The following is a 23,284-nucleotide window of genomic DNA, read 5'->3' on the forward strand; positions in this document are numbered from 1 at the left end:
TCTTGTGGATTTACTGTGATAACAAGGAACCTTTGTACTATGTCATTTTGAAACCTTTACTAGTAGATTAATTCCATTGACTGCTGTGTGTGGACGACGTCTGAGTTTGCAGTGCTGTATATGGCTTCCTGTGTGTGTACAGATATACTGTATCCATGCAGTGTGGTATGAATGTGGGATGTTTGTGATGTCTTTTTCTACATTGTGTGCGGATTCTTGTTCACTTTATGACCATAAGTGTTTACTAGCTGTGTGACTGTGATCTATCTAGATAGCAAAAGATTCCTATTTTTCCTGACTATTTATATAGACCACAATTATGTTATTATGGATCTTACTTCCTTTCTTCTTGACTATTGCTCTGCTTTATTTCTACCTGAAGTTCTATTGTGGATGGGGAAGTCTCTTTAGGGAAGAGTATGTTCAGCCCCCAAGACCTCTAGTCACTGACAAGAGAACTAGGGACAAGGTTCTTAAACAAGGTAAGTGACTGGGAGATCCCACATCCGATGTAAGCCGAAAGTAGAACATACAGGTAACTCTAGACATATACTTATATTGTGCTTTATACAATGGTGTTATAAATGGCATTATAAACATTATATTTTTTGATATATTATATGTAATGTAATATCCCTTATATTAGCAATAGAGCAGCAGTTTCATAATTTCACATAATGAGTTTTTGCTACATTTTTGGTTCATATTTGGATTTAAAAGGAATGAGAGATATAAAGGAAGTACTTATATAGCCGTGGTGGCGAATCTATGGCACGTGTGCCAGAGGTGGCACTTAAAGCCGCCTCTATGGGTATCCATCTGTGGAATAGATTATTCTGTGTGGAGACCACTTTGCAGCAGATTATATTGTGTGGGGGCCACTGTAGAGCAAATTGTCCTGTGTGGGGGACCCTCATTGTTTATATCACACGGTATCTGTTTTAAAGCAGAGACATGATATTATTACAGGCTGTAATAACATTGCACGGTGACTATAAAACAGATTCTGTGTGATGTAAATAGGGAACATTAACCCCTTCCTGCTGACGGCATTTTTTAATTTTCATTTTTGACTCCCCCCTTCCAAACCTAATAACTGATTTATTTCTCCACTCTCCGAGCCATATGAGGTATTAGGGTCCATTCACACGGAGGAAAATGGTGAGGAATTTGGTGTGGAATTTCAGCGCTGAAAAAAAGCCTCCAATTGACTTCAATGAGTTCCTTTTTCTGCTAGCAGAACCCATTGAAGTCAATGAAGTCAATGGGAGGCTTTTTTCAGTGCTGAAATTCCACACCAAATTCCTCACCATTTTCCTCCTTGTGAATGGACCCTTAATGTTTGCGGGACAAATTGTTCTTCATGATGCTACCATTAATCATTTCATCATATGACACAGATTGTGGGACCCTCATGCTCTAGATAGAAATGGGTTTTCAGGAATGAAGACATGTAGTGAGGAACAATAGGCAATTTGATCTTTTTCACCAGGGGACCATGCCAACAAAAGTACAGATCTCCTCCTCTGTTATGCTATATTTGGAGACCAGCATTGGAGAATGTTCAATATCTTGGGCTCCAGTGGTGACAAAGTGCAGATGATTTAGGCTATGACGGTACAATACTTGTATTAGTCCTTTGGAATACAGTATAGGGAAAGATGCTACTATATTGTTTTAACAGCCACGGGCATGTAGAAAACCAATTTGACATCTTTCTTTTACCTGACAGTTCTTTATAATCTCTTGGATTATAGGAAGGATTGTATTACGCTAGGCAATCCCTGAAAAACTGAGCAGCACACAATGAGAAACATGACAATCGTATAGGTCTAATCACACAGGCCGATGCAGTGAATGTGGAAGGAAGAATAACTACGGCGATCACCTCTGACCCCATTTTTCTGCATTGAATATTAGCAGTAAATCCCTGATAACACAGGGCAATGTCCTGCAGATAGTGAGCACAGGGTTTGCTTGATGGTCGGCTGATCAGTGACACAATTAGATGGGGCACTTATATACTGTATACAGTGGGGCAAAAAAGTATTTAGTCAGTCACCAATAGTGCAAGTTCCACCACTTAAAAAGATGAGAGGCGTCTGTAATTTACATCATAGGTAGACCTCAACTATGAGAGACAAAATGAGAAAACAAATCCAGAAAATCACATTGTCTGATTTTGTAAGAATTTATTTGCAAATTATGGTGGAAAATAAGTATTTGGTCACCTACAAACAATCAAGATTTCTGGCTCTCACAGACCTGTAACTTCTTCTTTAAGAGTCTCCTCTTTCCTCCACTCATTACCTGTAGTAATGGCTCCTGTTTAAACTTGTTATCACTATAAAAAGACACCTGTGCACACCCTCAAACAGTCAGACTCCAAACTCCACTATGGCGAAGACCAAAGAGCTGTCAAAGGACACCAGAAACAAAATTGTAGCCCTGCACCAGGCTGGGAAGACTGAATCTGCAATAGGCAACCAGCTTGGATTGAAGAAATCAACTGTGGGAGCAATAATTAGAAAATGGAAGACATACAAGACCACTGATAATCTCCCTCGATCTGGGGCACCACGCAAAATCTCACCCCGTGGGGTCAAAATGATCATAAGAACGGTGAGCAAAAATCCCAGAACCACGCGGGGGGACCTAGTGAATGAACTGCAGAGAGCTGGGACCAATGTAACAAAGCCTACCATCAGTAACACACTACGCCGCCAGCGACTCAGATCCTGCAGTGCCAGACGTGTCCCACTGCTTAAGCCAGTACATGTCCGGGCCCGTCTGAAGTTTGCTAGAGAGCATTTGGATGATCCAGAAGAGTATTGGGAGAATGTCCTATGGTCTGATGAAACCAAACTGGAACTATTTGGTAGAAACACAACTTTTCGTGTTTGGAGGGAAAAGAATACTGAGTTGCATCCATCATACAACATACCTACTGTAAAGCATGGGGGTGGAAACATCATGCTTTGGGGCTGTTTCTCTGCAAAGGGGCCAGGACGACTGATCCGGGTACATGAAAGAATGAATGGGGCCATGTATCGTGAGATTTTGAGTGCAAACCTCCTTCCATCAGCAAGGGCATTGAAGATGAAACGTGGCTGGGTCTTTCAACATGACAATGATCCAAAGCACACCGCCAGGGCAACGAAGGAGTGGCTTTGTAAGAAGCATTTCAAGGTCCTGGAGTGGCCTAGCCAGTCTCCAGATCTCAACCCTATAGAAAACCTTTGGAGGGAGTTGAAAGTCTGTGTTGCCCAGCGACAGCCCCAAAACATCACTGCTCTAGAGGAGATCTGCATGGAGGAATGGGCCAACATACCAACAACAGTGTGTGCCAACCTTGTGAAGACTTACAGAAAACGTTTGACCTCTGTCATTGCCAACAAAGGATATATAACAAAGTATTGAGATAAAATTTTGTTACTGACCAAATACTTATTTTCCACCATAATTTGAAAAAAAAATTCTTACAAAATCAGACAATGTGATTTTCTGGATTTGTTTTCTCATTTTGTCTCTCATAGTGGAGGTCTACCTATGATGTAAATTACAGACGCCTCTCATCTTTTTAAGTGGTGGAACTTGCACTATTGGTGACTGACTAAATACTTTTTTGCCCCACTGTATATATTTGGTTCTTTCTTTTGTTAAATGCAGCATTCTCCCAGGATAACATCCCACCTAACCTCGATGCAATAGTTATCGGAAGTGGTATAGGAGGACTTTCCGCAGCTGCGGCCCTTGCGAAGGCTGGAAAAAGAGTCCTTGTCTTAGAGCAGCATGATCAAGCCGGGGGCAGTTGTCATACGTTCCAAGAGCACGGGTATGAGTTTGATGTTGGTGAGTATCTCAGGAAACAATGGAAAGATTTCTATGTGCTATTGTTCAAAGACAGGTGGAGAATCCAAACTTTATGAGTAAATAACTAAACTTATTTAGGTTTTTATGACACAGTACTTAGAGCACTTGTTAACACTTTTTGAAATTGGATAGGCGTCCACTATGTCGGACAGATGCATGAAGGAGGAATGTTTAGGGTGATCATGGACCAGTTAACAGATGGACAACTTCAGTGGAACCGTTTGGGCGATCAGTATGACTCAATCATTATAGGCCACAAGGTATTCAAAATTTATGCAGGAAAATGTGAGTTTCCAGATACCCTGAAGAAGCAGTTTCCAGGAGAAGAGGAAGCAATTGATAAATTTGTCACTTTGATGAAGGTGAGGATTTATTGATCTGACTCTTTGTGTGATATAATATGGAACAGCAGATGCTTGATAGAATCTCCCAGCTAAGTGGCAGGCTCCTCGAAAACAATAGATTTTAATGATCTCCTTGCAATTTGTCATCTTCCATGTACCATAGCATTGAGTGCCAATAGACTTTACATTTTGCAGAGGCTTCCAGCATTCCTCACCTATCATGGTCCAAGTAGTCCATGTTCACTTGCCATAAAATTAGGCTTTACAGTTGTTATGAGGCCTTTGGAGGGTGTGGGGCTAAGGTTTTCCCTGTTCTCATAAATTATAAGAAGCATATTAGGGTTTCATCAATCTGCAGACACAGCAATGGTAAGAAACATATAGAAAGGATTCAAGGCTATTCTGATCTTCAAGTTGAAGGAAAACTGAAGTGTCTCAGCTTGTAGGGCAATGAAGCAGCACCTACAGTGTGGTCTTGTTAGCGCTTTCCTGAAGTCTACTTCTTATCTATGTGCTTTTGGTAATGAAGGACGCCTGCTGGCAATTCTTTACACAGCCATGTATGAAACTTTTGAGAGTCAAACAAATATCCATAACTGAGTTTTAACTAATACTATATAGTCTTTTTGATAGCTTCCATTCATGTTTTTGTCTACATCTACAGACGGTGGTCCGACATATACCTCTGCTGGCAATGCTGAAGATGATACCTCAGTACCTAGCCCTGTTTCTCCTGAAGTCTGGTCTTCTTCATCGACTGTCTCCAGTATTCCAGCTTGCAGAGTCCAGTCACCAGGATGTGGTGGGAAGACTAACAAGCAATAAAGAGCTCCAGACTGTGTTCAGCTACCTTTTCTATGGTTAGTCAGAATACTGTGACTCATGTTGAACTGAATGGGGAAGGGGTTCTCTCTGAAGTTACATAGGTCACTACAGATAATACAGTGTTAGTAAGGACCGCATACACTAACCCCTTGAGACTAATCCTTACTGGGAATCCTTACGAATGATCACCTGGCAAGACTGGCCTACCACTATACATTTCATACCATAGAACATCAAAAATTCATATTTTACTAATTCATGACATCAAACAATACATATACAAAAGAATACAGATGAACAAGAAACAATGTAGGATAAACTGTGGGTACATAACTACATACAGCAATAAATATCAAATCGAGGTCACAGTGACATAATAAATATCATGATCAGAATAAATACATACATACAGTGAGGGATGAAAAGTTAATGTGTGGACATGGAAAACCAGCCCAAAAGATCACAAATAAGTCCAAAAATGAATATATTACATGCATTCGGCAGTCACAATACCAAACCTCTCTATCCCTCATTACTAATTTCTATGCTAACTAGATATCTAACTGTATTCTTCTATAGACACATTAGCTACTCCTTATCATATATCTGCCATACTCCTTGTTTAGTCCATCACCTCATACAAGGCCACTGTTAATGACTCCATAATTACTTTATCAGTGCTCAGATAAGGTGAATGATAAAACAATTAGAGAAATCTAGAACTGAGACTCTGTACCTTGATCTAAAGAACAAGAATGAATGGCTTACGCTATAAACAGTGTGATGCAGCCTGCTAATCTGAAAAAAGATCCATTTAACAAGCATTTTTTTTTTTTTGTCGTTCATCCAATAAACAGTCTTGCAACCTGTGCTAATCAGAAAAAGAAATCTCTGTTATCTAAGAGGTTATTTTTATTTACTAACCCAATAAACAATGTGGCGGAACCTACTCATCTGATAAAAATCTTGTTTTTTGAGAAGTTTCTTTTTGGTTACCCTATATGCATTAAAAATAGCTGTCATTGTCACAGCAAAAAAAAAAAACCTTAGGTAAGTGCATTTCCCCCAAAAAAGGGGTAATGTTTTGATAAATTTAAATGTTAAAATGCGTTAACGCAAATGTCAGCACACTGTATGGTTAATCTCTGAGTTTGTATCCACTGCTTACCATCTGTCTTTCCATAGACATACATGTCACTTTCTCTTTGACATAATTTGCCTTAGAGAGGTAGAACTTGGACTGATAGTTTCCTAGGAGCCCTGGAAGTGTTGTATACTATGTTTTAAACCAAGTTAAATTGTACTTCAGAATGAAATTAATCTGGGACTCAAGACACCCAAACCCAAAATTAAACAATTTGGTTCACTCAGCTCTATTAGCAACTTGATGGTTCTTTGCAGCAAAGACAAGATCCCTATATGGAGGTTAAAGGGTGAAAATTATTGGACCATAGACAACAACCCTAGGAGTAGCCTCAAGTCAAATCACGCGCTACATTTATATAGCCTTATGATATTGTAGGGTTTATTATTCTCTCCTTTCATACCATCTTAAATAAACCTACTGGGTAATCCATTAACTCTTTGTGATTAGTTGAATCTGCTGATTGCACATTTGATAAGACACATGTCCTATATTACCAACTACAACCAACAGCAAGTTTATTATCTGACAACAATGTTAAAGGGGCTGGTTGGGAAGTTTCCTAGGTGCCAAGTGCTAGGGACATCAACACTTCAGTCTGCATTAACCTCATGGGTATCTAGATACATCCGAATGACTACAATGAGAATAATCTGGATTGTTGACTTAAATTACTACTTCAGACAGAACATATATACGTATATACTTGAGTATAAGCCGAATTTTTAAGCACAGTTTTTGTGCTGAAAAAGCCCCCCTCGGCTTATACTTGAGTCAAGCAAAATATAAATAAAAAAATTTCTTGGGGGGGGGTCTATGACCAGCCACAATAGTAATGTATAGAATCTCCCATAAAATAGTGAAAAAAAAGAAGCTTTATAAAATATAATAAAAAAATAAAATAAATAAAAGTTCTAAATCACTCCTTTCCATAGAATACATATAAAAGTAGAAAATTACCGTGAAACACATACACATTAGGTATGCCTGTATCCCTCTACTGAATATAGGGTATCTGCAGTGCTCCTGTTCCGTCGGGAAGGGGTTAATAGGAGCACTGCAGATACCCTATATTCAGTCAGACTGAATTCCACGTGGAGAAAAAGAAAAACAGTCCTCAAGCTCAGGGAAGGGGCAGACAGACAACCAAAACACCCCCTCCCCTTTCACAGCACCCAGCAACTACTGCACCCAAAAACCATTTAAATTTTTTGAAATTTTCCAGTAGCTGCTGCATTTCCCCCCTAGGCTTATACTCGAGTCAATAAGTTTTCCCAGTTTTTGGTGGTAAAATTAGGGGGGGTCGACTTATACTCGAGTATATACGGTAGTTTATGTTATGCCTAGTATAGAATTGCCTACCAAGTGGGACAGAAATTCACCAAACCAACTAGTAAGTCCGAATGAGTACTTCTCTATATGTCCTGGGTATGTTTGTGAGTGAGAGACGCAGTTATAGAGCAGATTCCTCTTCTATTCATTGTTTGGCCACTATTCTCCATGCACCAACTCAAACAAATGCAATTTACAGATACTAACAGAGGGGACAACTGCAAAAAACTGCTGAATATAAGCCATATAATGCTGTTGCCCCTAATGTCTGCTAGATTGAGACCACAACCTCCTCAACATCAGCCATCACAGGGGGATCATCACATCCTTATCCTAACAACCCAAAATGCCCCCTTATGTCAGGTTCATTACAGTTACCAACATGGTTTCCATCAAGAGTTTGAATATTCTCCATGTCATCGGTTATGTTCCTTACAGTAGTATTCTTGATCTACTAGACATAGTATCATGTAGACATGTATAGTAGCAGAACTTTATACCCATGCACATATATTCTCCAGCTAACATGAGATTCTTTTGATGTTTTTCAGGAGTCCCTCCTAATGATTCCAGCTTCATGATCAATTCCCTTCTTCTCCATCACTATAAAAGAGGAGCCTGGTATCCTAGAGGTGGGAGCAGTGAAATTGCCTTCCATATGATTCCTGTTATAAAGCGCGCTGGTGGCACAGTTCTTGTGAGAGCCCCCGTTACACGGATTTTGTATAACAATGGTAGAGCCACAGGTGAGTAATAATAAATATATGATGTTTTATATCAGTAGAAGGGCATCAAAAAGGAGTGAGGAGCAGTACTGTGCTTAGCGCTATCGCCTTGCAGTGCTGGAATCCGGGCTTTGAATTCAGCCAAGGACAACATATGTAAGCAGTTCTCCCTGTGTTTGCCTGGGTCTCCTCTAGGTACTCCGGTTTCCACACGCCAAAAAAATACTGAAAGGGAATTTAGATTGTGAGTCCTACCCGAGTACTGTTGGGGGTGGGGAATTCCTCACAGCCCAGCTAGACTGTCAGGATCGCCCTTCTGACAGTGGGTAGAGATCAGTGCCAAAACTAACGGCACTGATATCTCCAGCCCTGGGGCACATAATGAGAAAGCCGACAGCCGTATAAATATAAGTAACATGTAACTTTATTCTAGGTGTTGTGATGATTACAGGTATTTTATGTTGTTTGCTTATGTGTTACTAATTTTGCAGAATAATATTCCATTTAGGGAAAATAATAGATTTTGCCTCTCCATTTTTTGAGAGACATGACATATATGTTTTCTGTGGACAGAGCTGAATGAGGGCATATTTTTGTGGGATAAACTGCTTTTTATTGGTACCATTTTGGAGGTTATATGAGTTTTTGATCACTTTCTATTGCATATTTTGTGAGGCAAGATGGCAAAAATTATTATATCTGGTCTAATTTTACATTTTTTTTTCTTTTTTTATGATATTCTCCATACAGGTTAAATAATATTTTAGAGGTATTGCATGGGTTGTTATGGACATAATTATTATTTTTTTTTTTAGGCTTTATTTATTCAATTTTCAACCTTTTTTTTGCAAAAGCATAAGCTGACTGCCTTGGATATAAACAGTATCGCATCAATAGATACTGCAGGTTGGTCAATCAGATCAGTGCATAGTACAACTGCTGGACCACAGCATTTAAAGGGTTAACACCCATGATTGATGCTCAGCTCTGACTGTGGGTGCTAGAGCAGGGTGTCACCTCTGCTTAGTGACAGCATGGCCTCTGATTGGTCACCGTGTAATAATAAGCCATCAGCACATAGATCTGCATCCTGACGCATAAGGTGCAATACAGTAACATCATTGCCCCTGTCTGCCCTGAGATGCAGACATCTCAAAGGCCACAAGCATGAAGTGACTTATGGCTTACTAGTTACTTAACAGAAAGCTGAATGCTTCCTTCTCTACCATGCATTTCAACTGCACATTCTATGCAATTGAATGTGTAATTTTGTGTTTGCTGTGGCCCCATGATGGACCCTACGAAAGTCAGTAGACCACTGCTTCCCCTGCATCCTCACTAGTTACACTTCTGCTTTTGTCTATATAAGTCTATAGAGAGGAGATGTGAACAGGAAGCAGGCTTAGACTTGCCGCAGCCCAGATAGAGGGAACCAGAGGATGGGTGTAATAGTAGCAGTATCTGTGGCACTGGATAGGCCGAGTGCCCTCAACCATTCTCCCCAGCTCAGCTCCTAAGCTGGACACCAACGAGTGGGGGCCTGCTATGCTACCAGATTTTGGTGGTGGTAGTTCCCTTGGCGTGCTTCCAGTTGGAGAGGGGTTCTCTCTTACCCTAAGCTGGTGTGATAGTGTTCGGAAGGGCCCTGATGTTAATGCATGAACAACTGTGAACTATGCAGCTCCCAAATAGAAGTAGTAGTCTCCTATTGTAAACTTCTCTCAGCCTTGGTCTCAAGTGATGATAAGTCTCTAGTTCCATATTCCACTCCAACATGTCTATCTCCACACCTCAGCCACTTCCAGCATAAGATACAGGGGTTGTACTCGTAGGCAGTCCATGCAGGGGTCTGGTTACCTTTACATGTCAGGTCCTGGACAACACCTCCTGGCACAGGACTCCTTTCCTCCTCCAGTCACAGTGTCCAAATATCAGAGAGCAGGTTTTCCTTGTCTCAGGGCTGTCTCTAGATGAGTCTTGGGCTGAATTCCTTTCCGCAGGGGGTGGGTAGGGAACCGCAGGGCCTCAGCAAGACAGAGCTGAGTTCACTATCCACTGCTCACAATACTCCAACACCTCAACTACTGAGCCCCAACAGTTCTCCTGCTGACAAAAGTCTCCTCAGACCCCACCCAATAGGTCTGTGACAGGCCAGGGCTGTACCAAGTGTACCATGTACAAGGGAATTCAATGGAAGAGATGCAAAACAACACATAGAACACATAACATATATACAGGACATACAAACACACCCAGAGTCACAAAGACAGACATAATAGAAGCAGGACCACTCTGGGCTACTGCAGACTGATAGTGGCATGTTTATTCATATACCTACATGTCAGTATTTCTCTATATATGCCCTTCATGGTTTCTGAATAATAGAAAGATAGTTATAGAGCAGACTCCATCTTTGCTTACTGTGTGCAGTGTATGGCAGCTAGACTACACCCACAACGTCAGAGAGGAAAACAACTTCCAGATATAGCACGTAGAGAGGAAATGTGTTAGAATTTGTAGAATGTAAGTCATTGTTACTGCTCTTGGCAGTTTATCCTGAAAAGCAAAAAAAAAAAAAAAAACAAGATGTATGTTTTAAAGAAATAGGCGCTTTTAAAACTCTAGTATGTTACAAAAAATGTTACCTTTGCCGCACTACTGATTTATTAAACAAACCAAAAAATGTAAAGTTTAGGTACGCGATGACATGACTTTTTCAATGACTTTGTTGATATCATCATGCAGTAAATTATCAGATGTAAGTGTAGCAACTCATCGGTGCAAGCCCGCAGGCTGGGAGTATCCATGAAGGCTATCACAGTGGATATTTACTCAGCCATTTCCTCCAGTTCTCCCCCTGGGCTGGTGTAGAGCTGAGGGGGCCTGCAGGGTACCTGATGGTGGTGGGACTGTTTTTCCTGGGATATGTTATAGTTATAGTCAGCCTTCCTAAGCTTGACAGAAGTTGGCATGGCCATTAAGGGAGACAAGAGTAATGAAGGAACAGGGTAACTTGCAACTTTTACTTGAGGCACAGCACAGTTGAACAGTTACACTTCTTGCAACATTTACCACTGTGAGTAGAGGCTGCAATGGTAGTTGGTACACCCATTGGCAGTCCTGCATCTTCCTTCTTAAGCTGTTACTTTTCTGTGTGCATCCCTCTCCTTTACAAAAGTCCCAACGAGACTCTACCAGTACCCACTGCAGTGTATAGGTTAGCAGATTACCCAGTCTGTCCTGTGGCGCAGTCAAGGTCGTTGCTCTGAGACCCATATAACATTTATCCTCAGATTCTAAGACGGAACACACTCCTTGGACTCATCGAGCAAAAGCAGGGGTAGTCTTCTTCATCCTGTCTACATCTTGTGCACAGCCTGGCTTGTCTCCAAACCAACAAATGCTGTAGCTCAGTCTCACTGCTCTCTGCACTTCCTTAGGGCTAGTTCACACGTGGGCAAAGGGGAGGTTTTTGACAGCGGAATTCGCTTCAAAAACCTCTCCTTTAACATGGTGGTCTATGTAGACCACTAGCTTTTTTTTTCCTCCTAGCGTTTTCCGCCTGAAGAAGCGACATGACCTTTCTTCAGGCGGAAAACGCCTGAAGAATTGCATAGAAGTGAATGAGAGGCGAAAACCGCGCGGTAAAAAACCGCGCGGTTTTTTGCACACAAAACCGCGCGTTTTTTGCAAAAAACCGCGCGGTTTTCGCCTGCAGTTTCTATAGCACATATAGGAAAAAAAAACCCTAGCGAAAACCGCTAGCGAAAACCGCGTCAAAAACCTCGTCAAAAACCGCGTGGAATGCAAAAAACAGCGTCAAAAAAACTCCTCGAGGTTTTTTACCTCGCACAAATAAGCTAGGCGGTTTTCACGTGTGAACTGACCCTTACTCCTCCGTTCCAGAATTTACTGACTGCCTTGTACAAAATCTCTGCTCCAAGCTCACAGTGGTACAGTCCATTTAAGGAAGAAACAACACTTTACTCACAAACTACATACAAGTTGCTATATATAAATACAGTATTATACATAGTAAAAATGAACTATATACATTTTGTAGCGCTCTACACAAGTTAATGAGTGCAATATAGTGAAGCAAGTGTGCACTCAACATGGTAAACAGCTCATTATAGAGGTTAAGGAAGTAAACACTGAATGTTTCAGAACTTTATCTTCTCCTTAGGAGTGGCTGTACAGAGAAACCACAAGGAGATAAGCATTTATGCTCCAGTGGTCATATCAGATGCTGGAATCTTCAACACCTATGAGCGGCTTCTACCTCCTGAGGTTAAAAACACTCCAGGCAAGTTGTAACCATGTTGAATTTCCATGTTTTTGATTTCTATAAAAAAAAATAATGTAATACATACATTTCTGTATCCATGACTATAATAATCCTTGTGTATATTTTTAGAAGATTGTGTGTTATATAGATAACTATGTATTTTGTGTAGGATCTTTCATTATCACCCATCTGTTCTTCTCTTCCTCACTAGAAGTGGAGTCCCTTCTCTCTAGTCTGCAGTATGGAATGGGTTGCTTTTTAGTCTTTGTAGGGATACAGGGGACTAGTGATGAGCTGAACCTGAAGTCTACCAACCTCTGGATCTACTCAGACAGTGACCTAAACAGCATGTGAGTAAACCCAAACCCTCTCTATTAACAACTTTAGGGTGCGTTCACATGATGTAACGTGCCGCGTGATGTGGCACGTATACGGCGTGTGAGAGTTTGCGCGCCGTAAAAGCTCCCATTGATTTCAATGGGAGTTAGGATCGTATACGCCGCATTATTTTGCGGCTGTGATTTTGCGATCCTAACTCCCATTGAAATCAATGGGAGCTTTTACGGCGCGCAAACTCTCACACGCCGTATACGTGCCACATCACACGGCACGTTACTCCGTGTGAACGCACCCTTAGACATATTCTGGTTATGGAACCTTAATTTGCGGAAACACAAATTGTTTATGCTATCAATTCATCCTATTAATATTATAAAGGTGAAAGTTTGTGAGTTTGGATGTTTGTGGGTTTGTGTGTTTGGATGTTTGTTCCTCAATCACGCAAAACCCGCTCCACCAATTTGGCTGAAATTTTCCACAAACATAGTCACTACACTCGATTGCGCAATAGGCTACTTTTCGTCACAATAGCGCACATACGTTTTTCCCAGGACCCCCACAAAACCCAAACTCACATCACTATTTCTGCAATCTCACACACTTTGGACCATAGCAAACCACAAAATTCATATTACCCTCTGCAGCAGAGGTCAGCAACCCCTGGCACACATGCCAAGAGTGGCACTCCTGCCATATTTCACTGGCACACCAGCAGTACAGGACCTGCAAGAGTTAAATGAAGTCCCTTAAGTGCTCTGCTAGAGCTCAAGCATAAGGACACTCCCCTTTGAGAGGGGTGCAGGAAACCCAGGGGGTGGAGCTTAATCGGTCAGGTCTGTGCCTGCTATAGTGGTCTGCATTCTGCAAGCATTCCCCGAGGAGGAGAGGAAGCTGCTAGCAAAGTGAAACTGAAAAACACGCAGGTACATAGGATTACTGTTCTCATTAATGTCAGGCATTTGGGGTTATTAGTTTAGTCTTAGTAACTCCATGTGCCTCACATTAATAGGAATAAACCCCATCATGTCCCTCATATTAACCCCTGTGTGCCTCACATTATTAGGAATAAACCCCATCGTGTCCCTCATGTTAACCCCTGTGTGCCTCATATTAATAGGAATAAACCCCATCATGTCCCTCATATTAACCCCTGTGTGCCTCATATTAATAGGAATAAACCCCATCATGTCCCTCATATTAACCCCTGTGTGCCTCATATTAATAGGAATAAACCCCATCATGTCCCTCATATTAACCCCTGTGTGCCTCATATTAATAGGAATAAACCCCATCATGTCCCTCATATTAACCCCTGTGTGCCTCACATTATTAGGAATAAACCCCATCATGTCCCTCATATTAACCCCTGTGGGCCCCATATAAGGGTTACTAATATGTGAGACATATGGAGGTAATAATAAAACACCTCAATAATGAAGATACTTAACTATTACCTCCAAGTCTCTCACATATCAGTAACTCTTACACAAGGGTTAATGTGAGGGACATGAGAGGCGCATGGAGTTACTAAACTGTCATGCACAGGGCCAGACTTTATGTGGCTGCTCGAGAGTATCCTGTGCCCAAAACGTACATGTACTGGCGGAAAATAACAAATCATACAATGTCGTATATTGAAGTTTATTAACCTGAAATACCTCTGTCCCAAAGACACTATGTACAGTTTATACCAACACCGTATAGCAGCTGAAATACAAATTACATTCAACACAAAAGTCTCACGTATTCTCAGAATTACAGCAAAAACAAGATACACAGTTACATTTCATATCCCATACCTTATACACAGTACGAAAACCTTACCCACGCCTGTATTTACCCACTTCTACAATCACCGCAGACGAAGTCGCGGGTACCAGCTAGTAGTACAATAAAAATGACAAAGTATAAAAAAAAAAATTATACTTTATAGTGCATTGATACGGTATATACTGTGCTCATATTCATCGGTTCCAGGATGACCATTGTGAGTTAAAACCATTGTAAGGGCAGGTTCACATCTGCGCCCGGTCTCCAGTTTAGGCAATCTGGCCAGTTTCCCTCTTCTGCCTCACGAAACTGGACAGGAGACAGAAACCCGGCGGTCAGCTTTCAAACCCATTCACTTGAATGGGTTTGCAAAGGTGACCGCCCATGTGCATCTTCTGCCTGTTTGCAGGGAAACCAAATTTTTTGGCCGAAAACAAAGTTGAACATGCATGACTTTGTGTCCGGTGAAAAAAAATGTTTTCCCCCATGGACAGGCAGAAGATGCACACAGGCGGGCACCTTTGCAAATCCATTCAAGTGAATGGGTTTGAAAGCTGACCGCTGGGTTTCCATCTCCTGTCCAGTTTCGCAGGGCAGAAGACGGAAACCGGCTGGATTGGCTAAACTGGAGATTGGGCGCAGATGTGAACTTGCCCTAGCTTGAGAACATAACTTCATGGAAAACTACTAATTGGTTCCAAAGACCCCAAAGTGTTACCAAAAATATGCAGTACAGTGAATCTACACAGTCCAGTCATATTAATGTGAACACCACCTACTTTTGACGTCAACGTTAAATAACCAATTGCAGAAGGCACGTGTCATCAGCCATCTGGGTGCACTCATCATTGTGGAAGGCACGATGGATCAACACAAGTAAGCATCTATCCTTGCGGACCATGTTCACCCTTACATGCGAATTGCTTTTCCTCATTATGATGGCATCTACCAGCAGGACAATGCGTCGTGTCATAAAGCTCGCAGTGTACGTACGTGGTTCGAGGAGCACCAGGATGAGTTTACCGTACTACCTTGGCCAGCAAATTATCCAGACTTGAACCCAATCAAGAATCTGTGGGACCACCTCAATTGGGTTTTTTGCGCCATGGATGCTCAACCGCGTAATTTAGCGCAGCTGGCCACGGTACTGGAGTCAACATCCCATGGAACATCATCACAACATCCCCTCTCTTCCTGCACATCTCGCAGCGGTCTGCTCTGCAAAAGGTGGTTAATCTGGATTTTGACAGGTGGTCACATTAATGTGACTGGACTGTGTATTATACTCAATTGGAGGCCCAGAGGAGGCGTTAAAATAGAAGAAACATTTATACTCCCCTTCCCTCACCACTTCGGGGCCTCCTCTCAATGTCCGGTGCTCTCTTTCAGCCTCCTGAGTGATATCATATGTCCAGGGTCATGGAGCATGCTGAATGACACTCAATGCAACCAATCTCAGCCGTGACTCTAGGCACATGACGTGACCCAGGAGGCCAAGAGAGAGCAGTTGATGCTGCAAGGAGGCCAAAAAGAGGTGAGGGAAGGTGAGAATAAATGTTTCTTATTTTTTTTTACACTAAGCCCTGTGGAGGAGGTAGCTTGGTAGAAGCAGTGGTGAGGACCCAAACAGTCAAATACAGGGACACAAAATATGGCGAAAAACGGTTTATTTAGAAAAACAGGAAAATAAATAAGCCTTGACTTCAGGGACAAAATGACCAAGATAAAATATAGCCTTAACTTCAGGCAAAGCAAAACAAAATCCTGCTCGTCTGAGCAACTAACTAAACAAAAATGATAACCTAACTATAGGTGTGGCTTACTACCAGCCACACGAATAAAACAAACACAATATTGTATCACTGGACTCAGGGTTACAGGACAGACCCAGACGCCTCATCTCACTCATTGCATCTGCATTGGAGTGCAGGATCTGCAGCCTTTTCTGGCCCAGTAGCCAAAGACTCACACCTGGAGCTGAGGCCTACTCAAGACCTGCATTGGACAACACATAAGTTACAAACCTGGGGGAGGTATAGCGTGATTCCAGCACTCTGTCAGTCACCTTCTCACACTCCCTTACACTGTGGCTCCACATGCCTGAGACAACCTTCCAACACCTTACTGTGTCCCTTGCAGCCCATCTAGCGGCTGTTTGTGCGGCACACGGCAGTTACTCTAGTTACTAGATGGTGGCCATGATAATGTGACTTGACTTTGTATCCTCAACTTGTTTATGAAAATGGAAGATAACTACAAATAGTCACTGTAAGACTGAAATCCCAAGTTGTGAAAATGAAGTGTTTTACAATACCTGCAAAGTGGATGAGATTCTGGCTATTCCCAACCACTCATTGCAGAAAAATATCTGCAGCGGAAAAGCTGCGTTTTCAAAAACGCTTGCATTATGTAAAAATCGCAGCATGTCAATTATAAATTGAATTGTGACATTTTTCATACAGGTATAATACGGGCAGAACGTTCACAGAGGAAAACTTGCAATGAATAATGCTGTGGAAAAAAATGTGTTTCCGTTGCATTTTGTTCCACAGCATTATTCCGAACAGTGTTCGCTCATCTCTACACAGCAACATTTTTTGCAAAGCTTCACTACGTGGTTCCTTAGCCTAAAATAGGTTTTGTAACACTAGACTATTTGTGTAAATTTTGTTTTTTTCATCCAGTATGGAGAAATTTCCATCTTTGGAATGGGAAGAAGTATGCGAGCAATTACCCCTGATGTTCATAACTTTTCCATCCGCTAAGGATCCCACTTATAGTCAGAGGCATCCAGGTCAGTACTATGTAAATGTAATACAGAGTCAGTTATACAGAAAAGATATACAAAGTCCACTGAAAAAAAAAAAAAACTGGGGAAATGCTATTGTATAAAAAGGTGAGAAGACTCACTAGGGCGCTGCTAGTTCTTGCAGAGACTTTAAAAGTGTATTGAAGCCAAATAATTTTTATCACCTACTTAGTGGAAGAAAATTAATATCAGATTATGGGGCTGAGACCACAGAGACCTCATCAATCTCTAGAACAAGAACCCCAGCTGCCCCCAATTGCTCCATACATACTGTATAGAAGTGGCAGAAACAGCTATAAGAAGCAGCACTCCATGCATTGGATATACAGTCCACTGATTATAATATTAACGGTGTAATGCTTTATTTCTCCTGTGAGGGCGCTGCAGTGAAATTGATTACAGCTCAACACAGGGAATTTCCCATGAAGGCAACCCCTATGATAGGTCAGACATTATAATACAAACATAGTCATCTCTATAGGTAGTATTTTACAGACAATTGTCTTCTTTTGGGAGGAGACAGAACTAAACCATTTCATGAATATAACATGAATACATTTTTTCACATATTGGCCATCATGTTGCAAGTGCTTATGACCAAAACCCTGCCTACCAGTGTTGGCTATTGGTCATACAATGTTGCCAGGAAAAACAAAGGTATCTTCCACAATATCATGTGTGATCACCATGAGTGGGTTAATGACCACATACGGCTCCTGCATGGCGTCTGCTAAGGCCTGGTTCACATCTGCATTCTGTATTCCGTTTGGGGAGTCCGCTTGGGGACCCCCAAACAGAATACCGTACACATTGACAAGTGGTGAGCAATGAAAGCACACAGACCCCATAGACCAGTGGTTCTAAACTGGGGTTCGATCGAACCCTAGGCCATATGCACGGTTCATTTTGTGTACCAGTAAAAAACATATACCTAGGTCTTGAATTTGGAAAAAAATCATATTTGATTTATCACTAAAGAAGGGTTCGGTGAATGTGCATATGAAACTGGTGGGTTCGGTACCTCAAACAACATTAAGAACCACTGCCATAGACTGTAATGGGGTCCGTGTGTTTTCCACGCATTGTCTGCACGAGTCATGTGGAAGAAAAGTAGTTCATGAAGTACTTTTCTCTCCGCACATTCCATGTGGACACCGCTCGGAAAACACACGGCCCCCATTATAGTCTATGGGGTCCGTGTGCTTTCATAAGCTCACCGCTTGTCAATATATTTGGTATTCCATTTGGGGGTCCTCACGCAGAGTTCCTGAACGGAATACTGAACACAGATGTGACCCAGGCCTGAGACACCATCCTAAGTTTATGTAGAGATTTATTTTGGTTCCACTGTTATGTCAATGACTATTTAATTGCCTTTTACAAAACTTAGAATATTCTTACCTCGTCTACAGGCCATTCATGTATGACTCTGTTAACCATGGCACCTTACAACTGGTTCCAGCAATGGAGTGGTCAAAAGCCACGCCACCGTGGTGAAGACTACCATAGTATGAAGATGAAACTGGCAGAGCATATGGTTAAAAGAGCCATAAAGGAATTTCCACAACTACAAGACAAGGTAGACTTTACCTTGGGGCAATAATGGTATCCTGTGTTATTGTAGTATGAAGCGGGCAGAGATTCTCTCACTGATATTCTTTGTATCTATTTGTCTTGGACCGGTTATGGAGTACTTATGAGATTGCTATTACTTCACACTGGGGTCATGTCCCACAAATAAAGTCACAAAGAATACAGGTAGAAATCAAACAGAACTCACAGTGGCGGATTTATTAAGCCTGTCGCAACAAACCACAGCACAGCTTTCATTGTTCAAGAGCAAAATATGAAATGCAAGCTGTGCTGTGATTGGTTGGTAAGTAAAACAACTGTTATTTTAGACAGTTTATTAAATATACCCCAGGTCGTTCCTCTGGCCATTTAAGTCCTTAGTAGTTCCTTATGTCTTAGGATAAGTTCACATCTTCAATGGTGACTTGGTCAGTATTCGATAGAAATCAGTGGACAATAAAGTCCTGCACGCATGTTTTCTTGTCCCCCACTTTCAGTTTAAAATCAATGGAAGCCTGACGCACCCCATTATTTTCTGTGAGATCCGTCAGACTCTATACGTATACATTATTTTAGTGGTCCACCTGTCCATTGTTCAGGTCCTCCGTTTGACCAGAACATTGCACAATTTGACACAGATGTGAACATAGCCTTATACACACTACTCACTTACTTTTTGCCTTTGTCTTGAACATAGATTGAATACATGGAAGCTGCCACCCCAGTAAGTAATGAATACTACTTACGGGCACCAAAGGGGTCCATGTATGGCGCAGAACAGAACTGCAGCAGATACAAATGTGAGATCATCACCAAAACAAGACCGCAAACTGTTGTGCAGGGGTTATATTTCACAGGTAAGAGATGTTCAACCATTAGAAGCCATATCTATGTATGTATGTATGTACAGTATGTATGTATGTATGTATGTATCAGACAATGAAGATTCTTGATGTGGACATCATGTATTTGTAAACTGGTTTTTATACCAGACAGTCCCTTCAAAGGTCTCCTTTTCTAAAATGGAAAACTGGTCTTACAACAAGCATCAAATTACTGCTATCATTGTATAACATGCTCTGTGATTATTCGCGCCATGTTACTAGTTTTGCATTATTCAGTAATGTGTTGTCCATAGAAAACAATCTTAGCACACCTTCATCTTTACAGCTATGTCTGTAAGACTGGACATGTATAAACCAGATGGATTATATTATGAGTCTTCTTCTTGTGTTATAGGACAGGATGTCTTCAGCAGCGGGGTGGCAGGTGCGGTACATGGAGGGCTAATCTGTGCCTCTGCCGTCCTCAATAAAATCCTGTACATTGATTTACTGATGCTGAAAAGGAGGATTAAACGTCGGATAAAACAAAGGTGCTCATAGACAAAGGAAATTGTCCTTATATCCTTAGAATAATATCATAAGTCCTAATGGGACTAAAAACTTTAATATTATATATTTTTAAAGTATCAAAAATTCTTCCTGTTGTGTATGTGATATCCAATATCCAATGAAAATTAGTGACAAATGACAGAAGAAACATGTTTAGAAATACATATATATATATAACATTATACAGCTATCTAATCCGAAAACCATTTTCTTTAAAAAATAAAGTTTCTCTAGATATTATTACGTGATATGTTTTTGTTCACTTTGTTTCTGTGTCCCTTCTGTATAAATATTTACAATTTTTCTATAAGTTATTATATATCTATTAATATTACAAAATCCATAATAACAATACCTATTTTTGCTTTAAACCACACATCTATCTCTATCTCCTCCTATTACTCCATATAACCTCCCCTATATCTCCTCCTATTACTCCATATAACCTCTCCCTATATCTCCTCCTATTACTCCATATAACCTCTCCCTATATCTCCTCCTATTACTCCATATAACCTCTCCCTATATCTCCTCCTATTACTCCATATAACCTCTTCCTATATCTCCTCCTATTACTCCATATAACCTCTCCCTATATCTCCTCCTATTACTCCATATAACCTCTCCCTATATCTCTTCCTATTACTCCATATAACCTCTCCCTATATCTCCTCCTATTACTCCATATAACCTCTCCCTATATCTCCTCCTATTACTCCATATAACCTCTCCCTATATCTCCTCCTATTACTCCATATAACCTCTCCTTATATCTCCTCCTATTACTCCATATACCCTCTCCCTATATCTCCTCCTATTACTCCATATAACCTCTCCCTATATCTCCTCCTACTACTCCATATAACCTCTCCCTATATCTCCTATGACTCCATATAACCTCTCCCTATATCTCCTCCTGTTACTCCATATAACCTCTCCCTATATCATCTCCTATTACTCCATATATCCTCTCCCTATATCTCCTCCTATTACTCCATATAACCTCTCCCTATATCTCCTCCTATTACTCCATATAACCTCTCCCTATATCTCCTCCTATTACTCCATATAACCTCTCCCTATATCTCCTCCTATTACTCCATATAACCTCTCCCTATATCTCCTCCTATTACTCCATATAACCTCTCCCTATATCCCCCCTCCTATTACTCCATATACCCTCTCCCTATATCTCCTCCTATTACTCCATATAACCTCTCCCTATATCTCCTCCTATTACTCCATATAACCTCTCCCTATATCTCCTCCTATTACTCCATATAACCTCTCCCTATATCTCCTCCTATTACTCCATATAACCTCTCCCTATATCTCCTCCTATTACTCCATATAACCTCTCCCTATATCTCCTCCTATTACTCCATATAACCTCTCCCTATATCTCCTCCTATTACTCCATATAACCTCTCCCTATATCTCCCCCTATTACTCCATATAACCTCTCCCTATATCTCCTCCTATTACCCCATATAACCTCTCCCTATATCTCCCCCTATTACTCCATATAACCTCTCCCTATATCTCCTCCTATTACCATATAACCTCTCCCTATATCTCCTCCTATTACTCCATATAACCTCTCCCTATATCTCCTTCTATTACTCCATATAACCTCTTCCTATATCCCCTCCTATTACTCCATATAACCTCTCCCTATATCTCCTCCTATTACTCCATATAACCTCTCCCTATATCTCCCCATTACTCCATATAACCTCTCCCTATATCTCCTACTATTACTCCATATAACCTCTCCCTATATCTCCTCCTATTACTCCATATAACCTCTCCCTATATCTCCTCCTATTACTCCATATAACCTCTCCCTATATCTCCTCCTATTACTCCATATACCCTCTCCCTATATATCCTCCTATTACTCCATATACCCTCTCCCTATATCTCCTCCTATTACTCCATATAATCTCTCCCTATAGCTCCTCCTATTACTCCATATAACCTCTCCCTATATCTCCTCCTATTACTCCATATAACCTCTCCCTATATCTCCTCCTATTACTCCATATACCCTCTCCCTATATCTCCTCCTATTACTCCATATAACCTCTCCCTATATCTCCTCCTATTACTCCATATAACCTCTCCCTATACCTCCTCCTATTACTCCATACGGCCTCTACCTATATCGCCATCTCCTCTCTCAATATAACCTCTCTGCTCATAACTCATAACCATTATTCCCCCTACAGATTTTCTTCCTATTACTAGAAGTAAACTATGCCACTCTTTGGGTTCCTCCTTACGACCTCCATCTGGTCTTCTACTTTTTTCAATCTGCAGGTCAATGCGCCATGTAGTAGCTCCACACATCCCTCCTTCTGATCTGTGTGACATCTGCGAGTAAACATAAGCGTGTTTGACTAGTCTCTATCATCAGCTTTGAACCACCAAAACAGGAGCTGTAGAGTCAGGGTTGTTTAGTATCACACTGCTGTAAGATGGCGGACTGGAAGTACTGGGAGGGTAAAGGAATGGCTTCGCTGCAACCTACAGATAAGAAATATGTTTTAGTGCTGGTACATATTTACATGTGTATGAATCATAGTTTATACCAAACTATAATGGGTCAATTACATGGCCAGTTTTAGGGAAGAAATGATCTTTAATAAAGAGTCCTTTTAAGTGAATGGAGTCGCAAACCTCTGTATCATATCTCTGCCGGTAGATACCTCGTGTCTGCTGAGTTGAACCCAGTGAAGGATTTTGGTACACCTCGCTTTACTGCGCATGCGAGTGCAGAGCATATGAGGTGAAGTGCGGTGCTATGACTTCGGTGTCACTGTGCCCAATTCTCATGTGTCAAAGTCTTTCACTGGAATCCTCGGCC

General features: G+C 41.2%; 1 protein-coding gene across 1 annotated transcript; it reads left to right on the forward strand.

Annotated features, from left to right (window-relative positions):
- Nucleotides 1-97: 97 nt before the first annotated feature.
- On the forward strand, nucleotides 98-20,552 carry LOC142209647 (all-trans-retinol 13,14-reductase-like). The gene is made up of 11 exons (XM_075278667.1): nucleotides 98-482; nucleotides 3,670-3,852; nucleotides 4,006-4,235; nucleotides 4,882-5,077; nucleotides 8,070-8,264; nucleotides 12,430-12,549; nucleotides 12,743-12,881; nucleotides 17,325-17,434; nucleotides 18,862-19,028; nucleotides 19,719-19,878; nucleotides 20,261-20,552. Exons 1-11 carry the CDS (start codon nucleotides 320-322, stop codon nucleotides 20,404-20,406), a joined length of 1,809 nt encoding a protein of 602 aa, XP_075134768.1. The 5' UTR covers nucleotides 98-319; the 3' UTR covers nucleotides 20,407-20,552.
- Nucleotides 20,553-23,284: the final 2,732 nt, after the last annotated feature.

The sequence above is a fragment of the Leptodactylus fuscus genome, chromosome 6 (assembly GCF_031893055.1).
Source record: "Leptodactylus fuscus isolate aLepFus1 chromosome 6, aLepFus1.hap2, whole genome shotgun sequence".
In the NCBI taxonomy this organism is placed as follows: Eukaryota; Metazoa; Chordata; class Amphibia; order Anura; family Leptodactylidae; genus Leptodactylus; species Leptodactylus fuscus.

Bases quoted from the DNA above. Each gene is read 5' to 3' on its own strand.
- LOC142209647 (XM_075278667.1), top strand. From the start codon at position 320: ATGTTATTATGGATCTTACTTCCTTTCTTCTTGACTATTGCTCTGCTT. The intron at 3,853-4,005 runs GTGAGTATCTCA...GAAATTGGATAG, and splicing joins CGGGTATGAGTTTGATGTTG to GCGTCCACTATGTCGGACAG. The intron at 8,265-12,429 runs GTGAGTAATAAT...TCTTCTCCTTAG, and splicing joins TAACAATGGTAGAGCCACAG to GAGTGGCTGTACAGAGAAAC.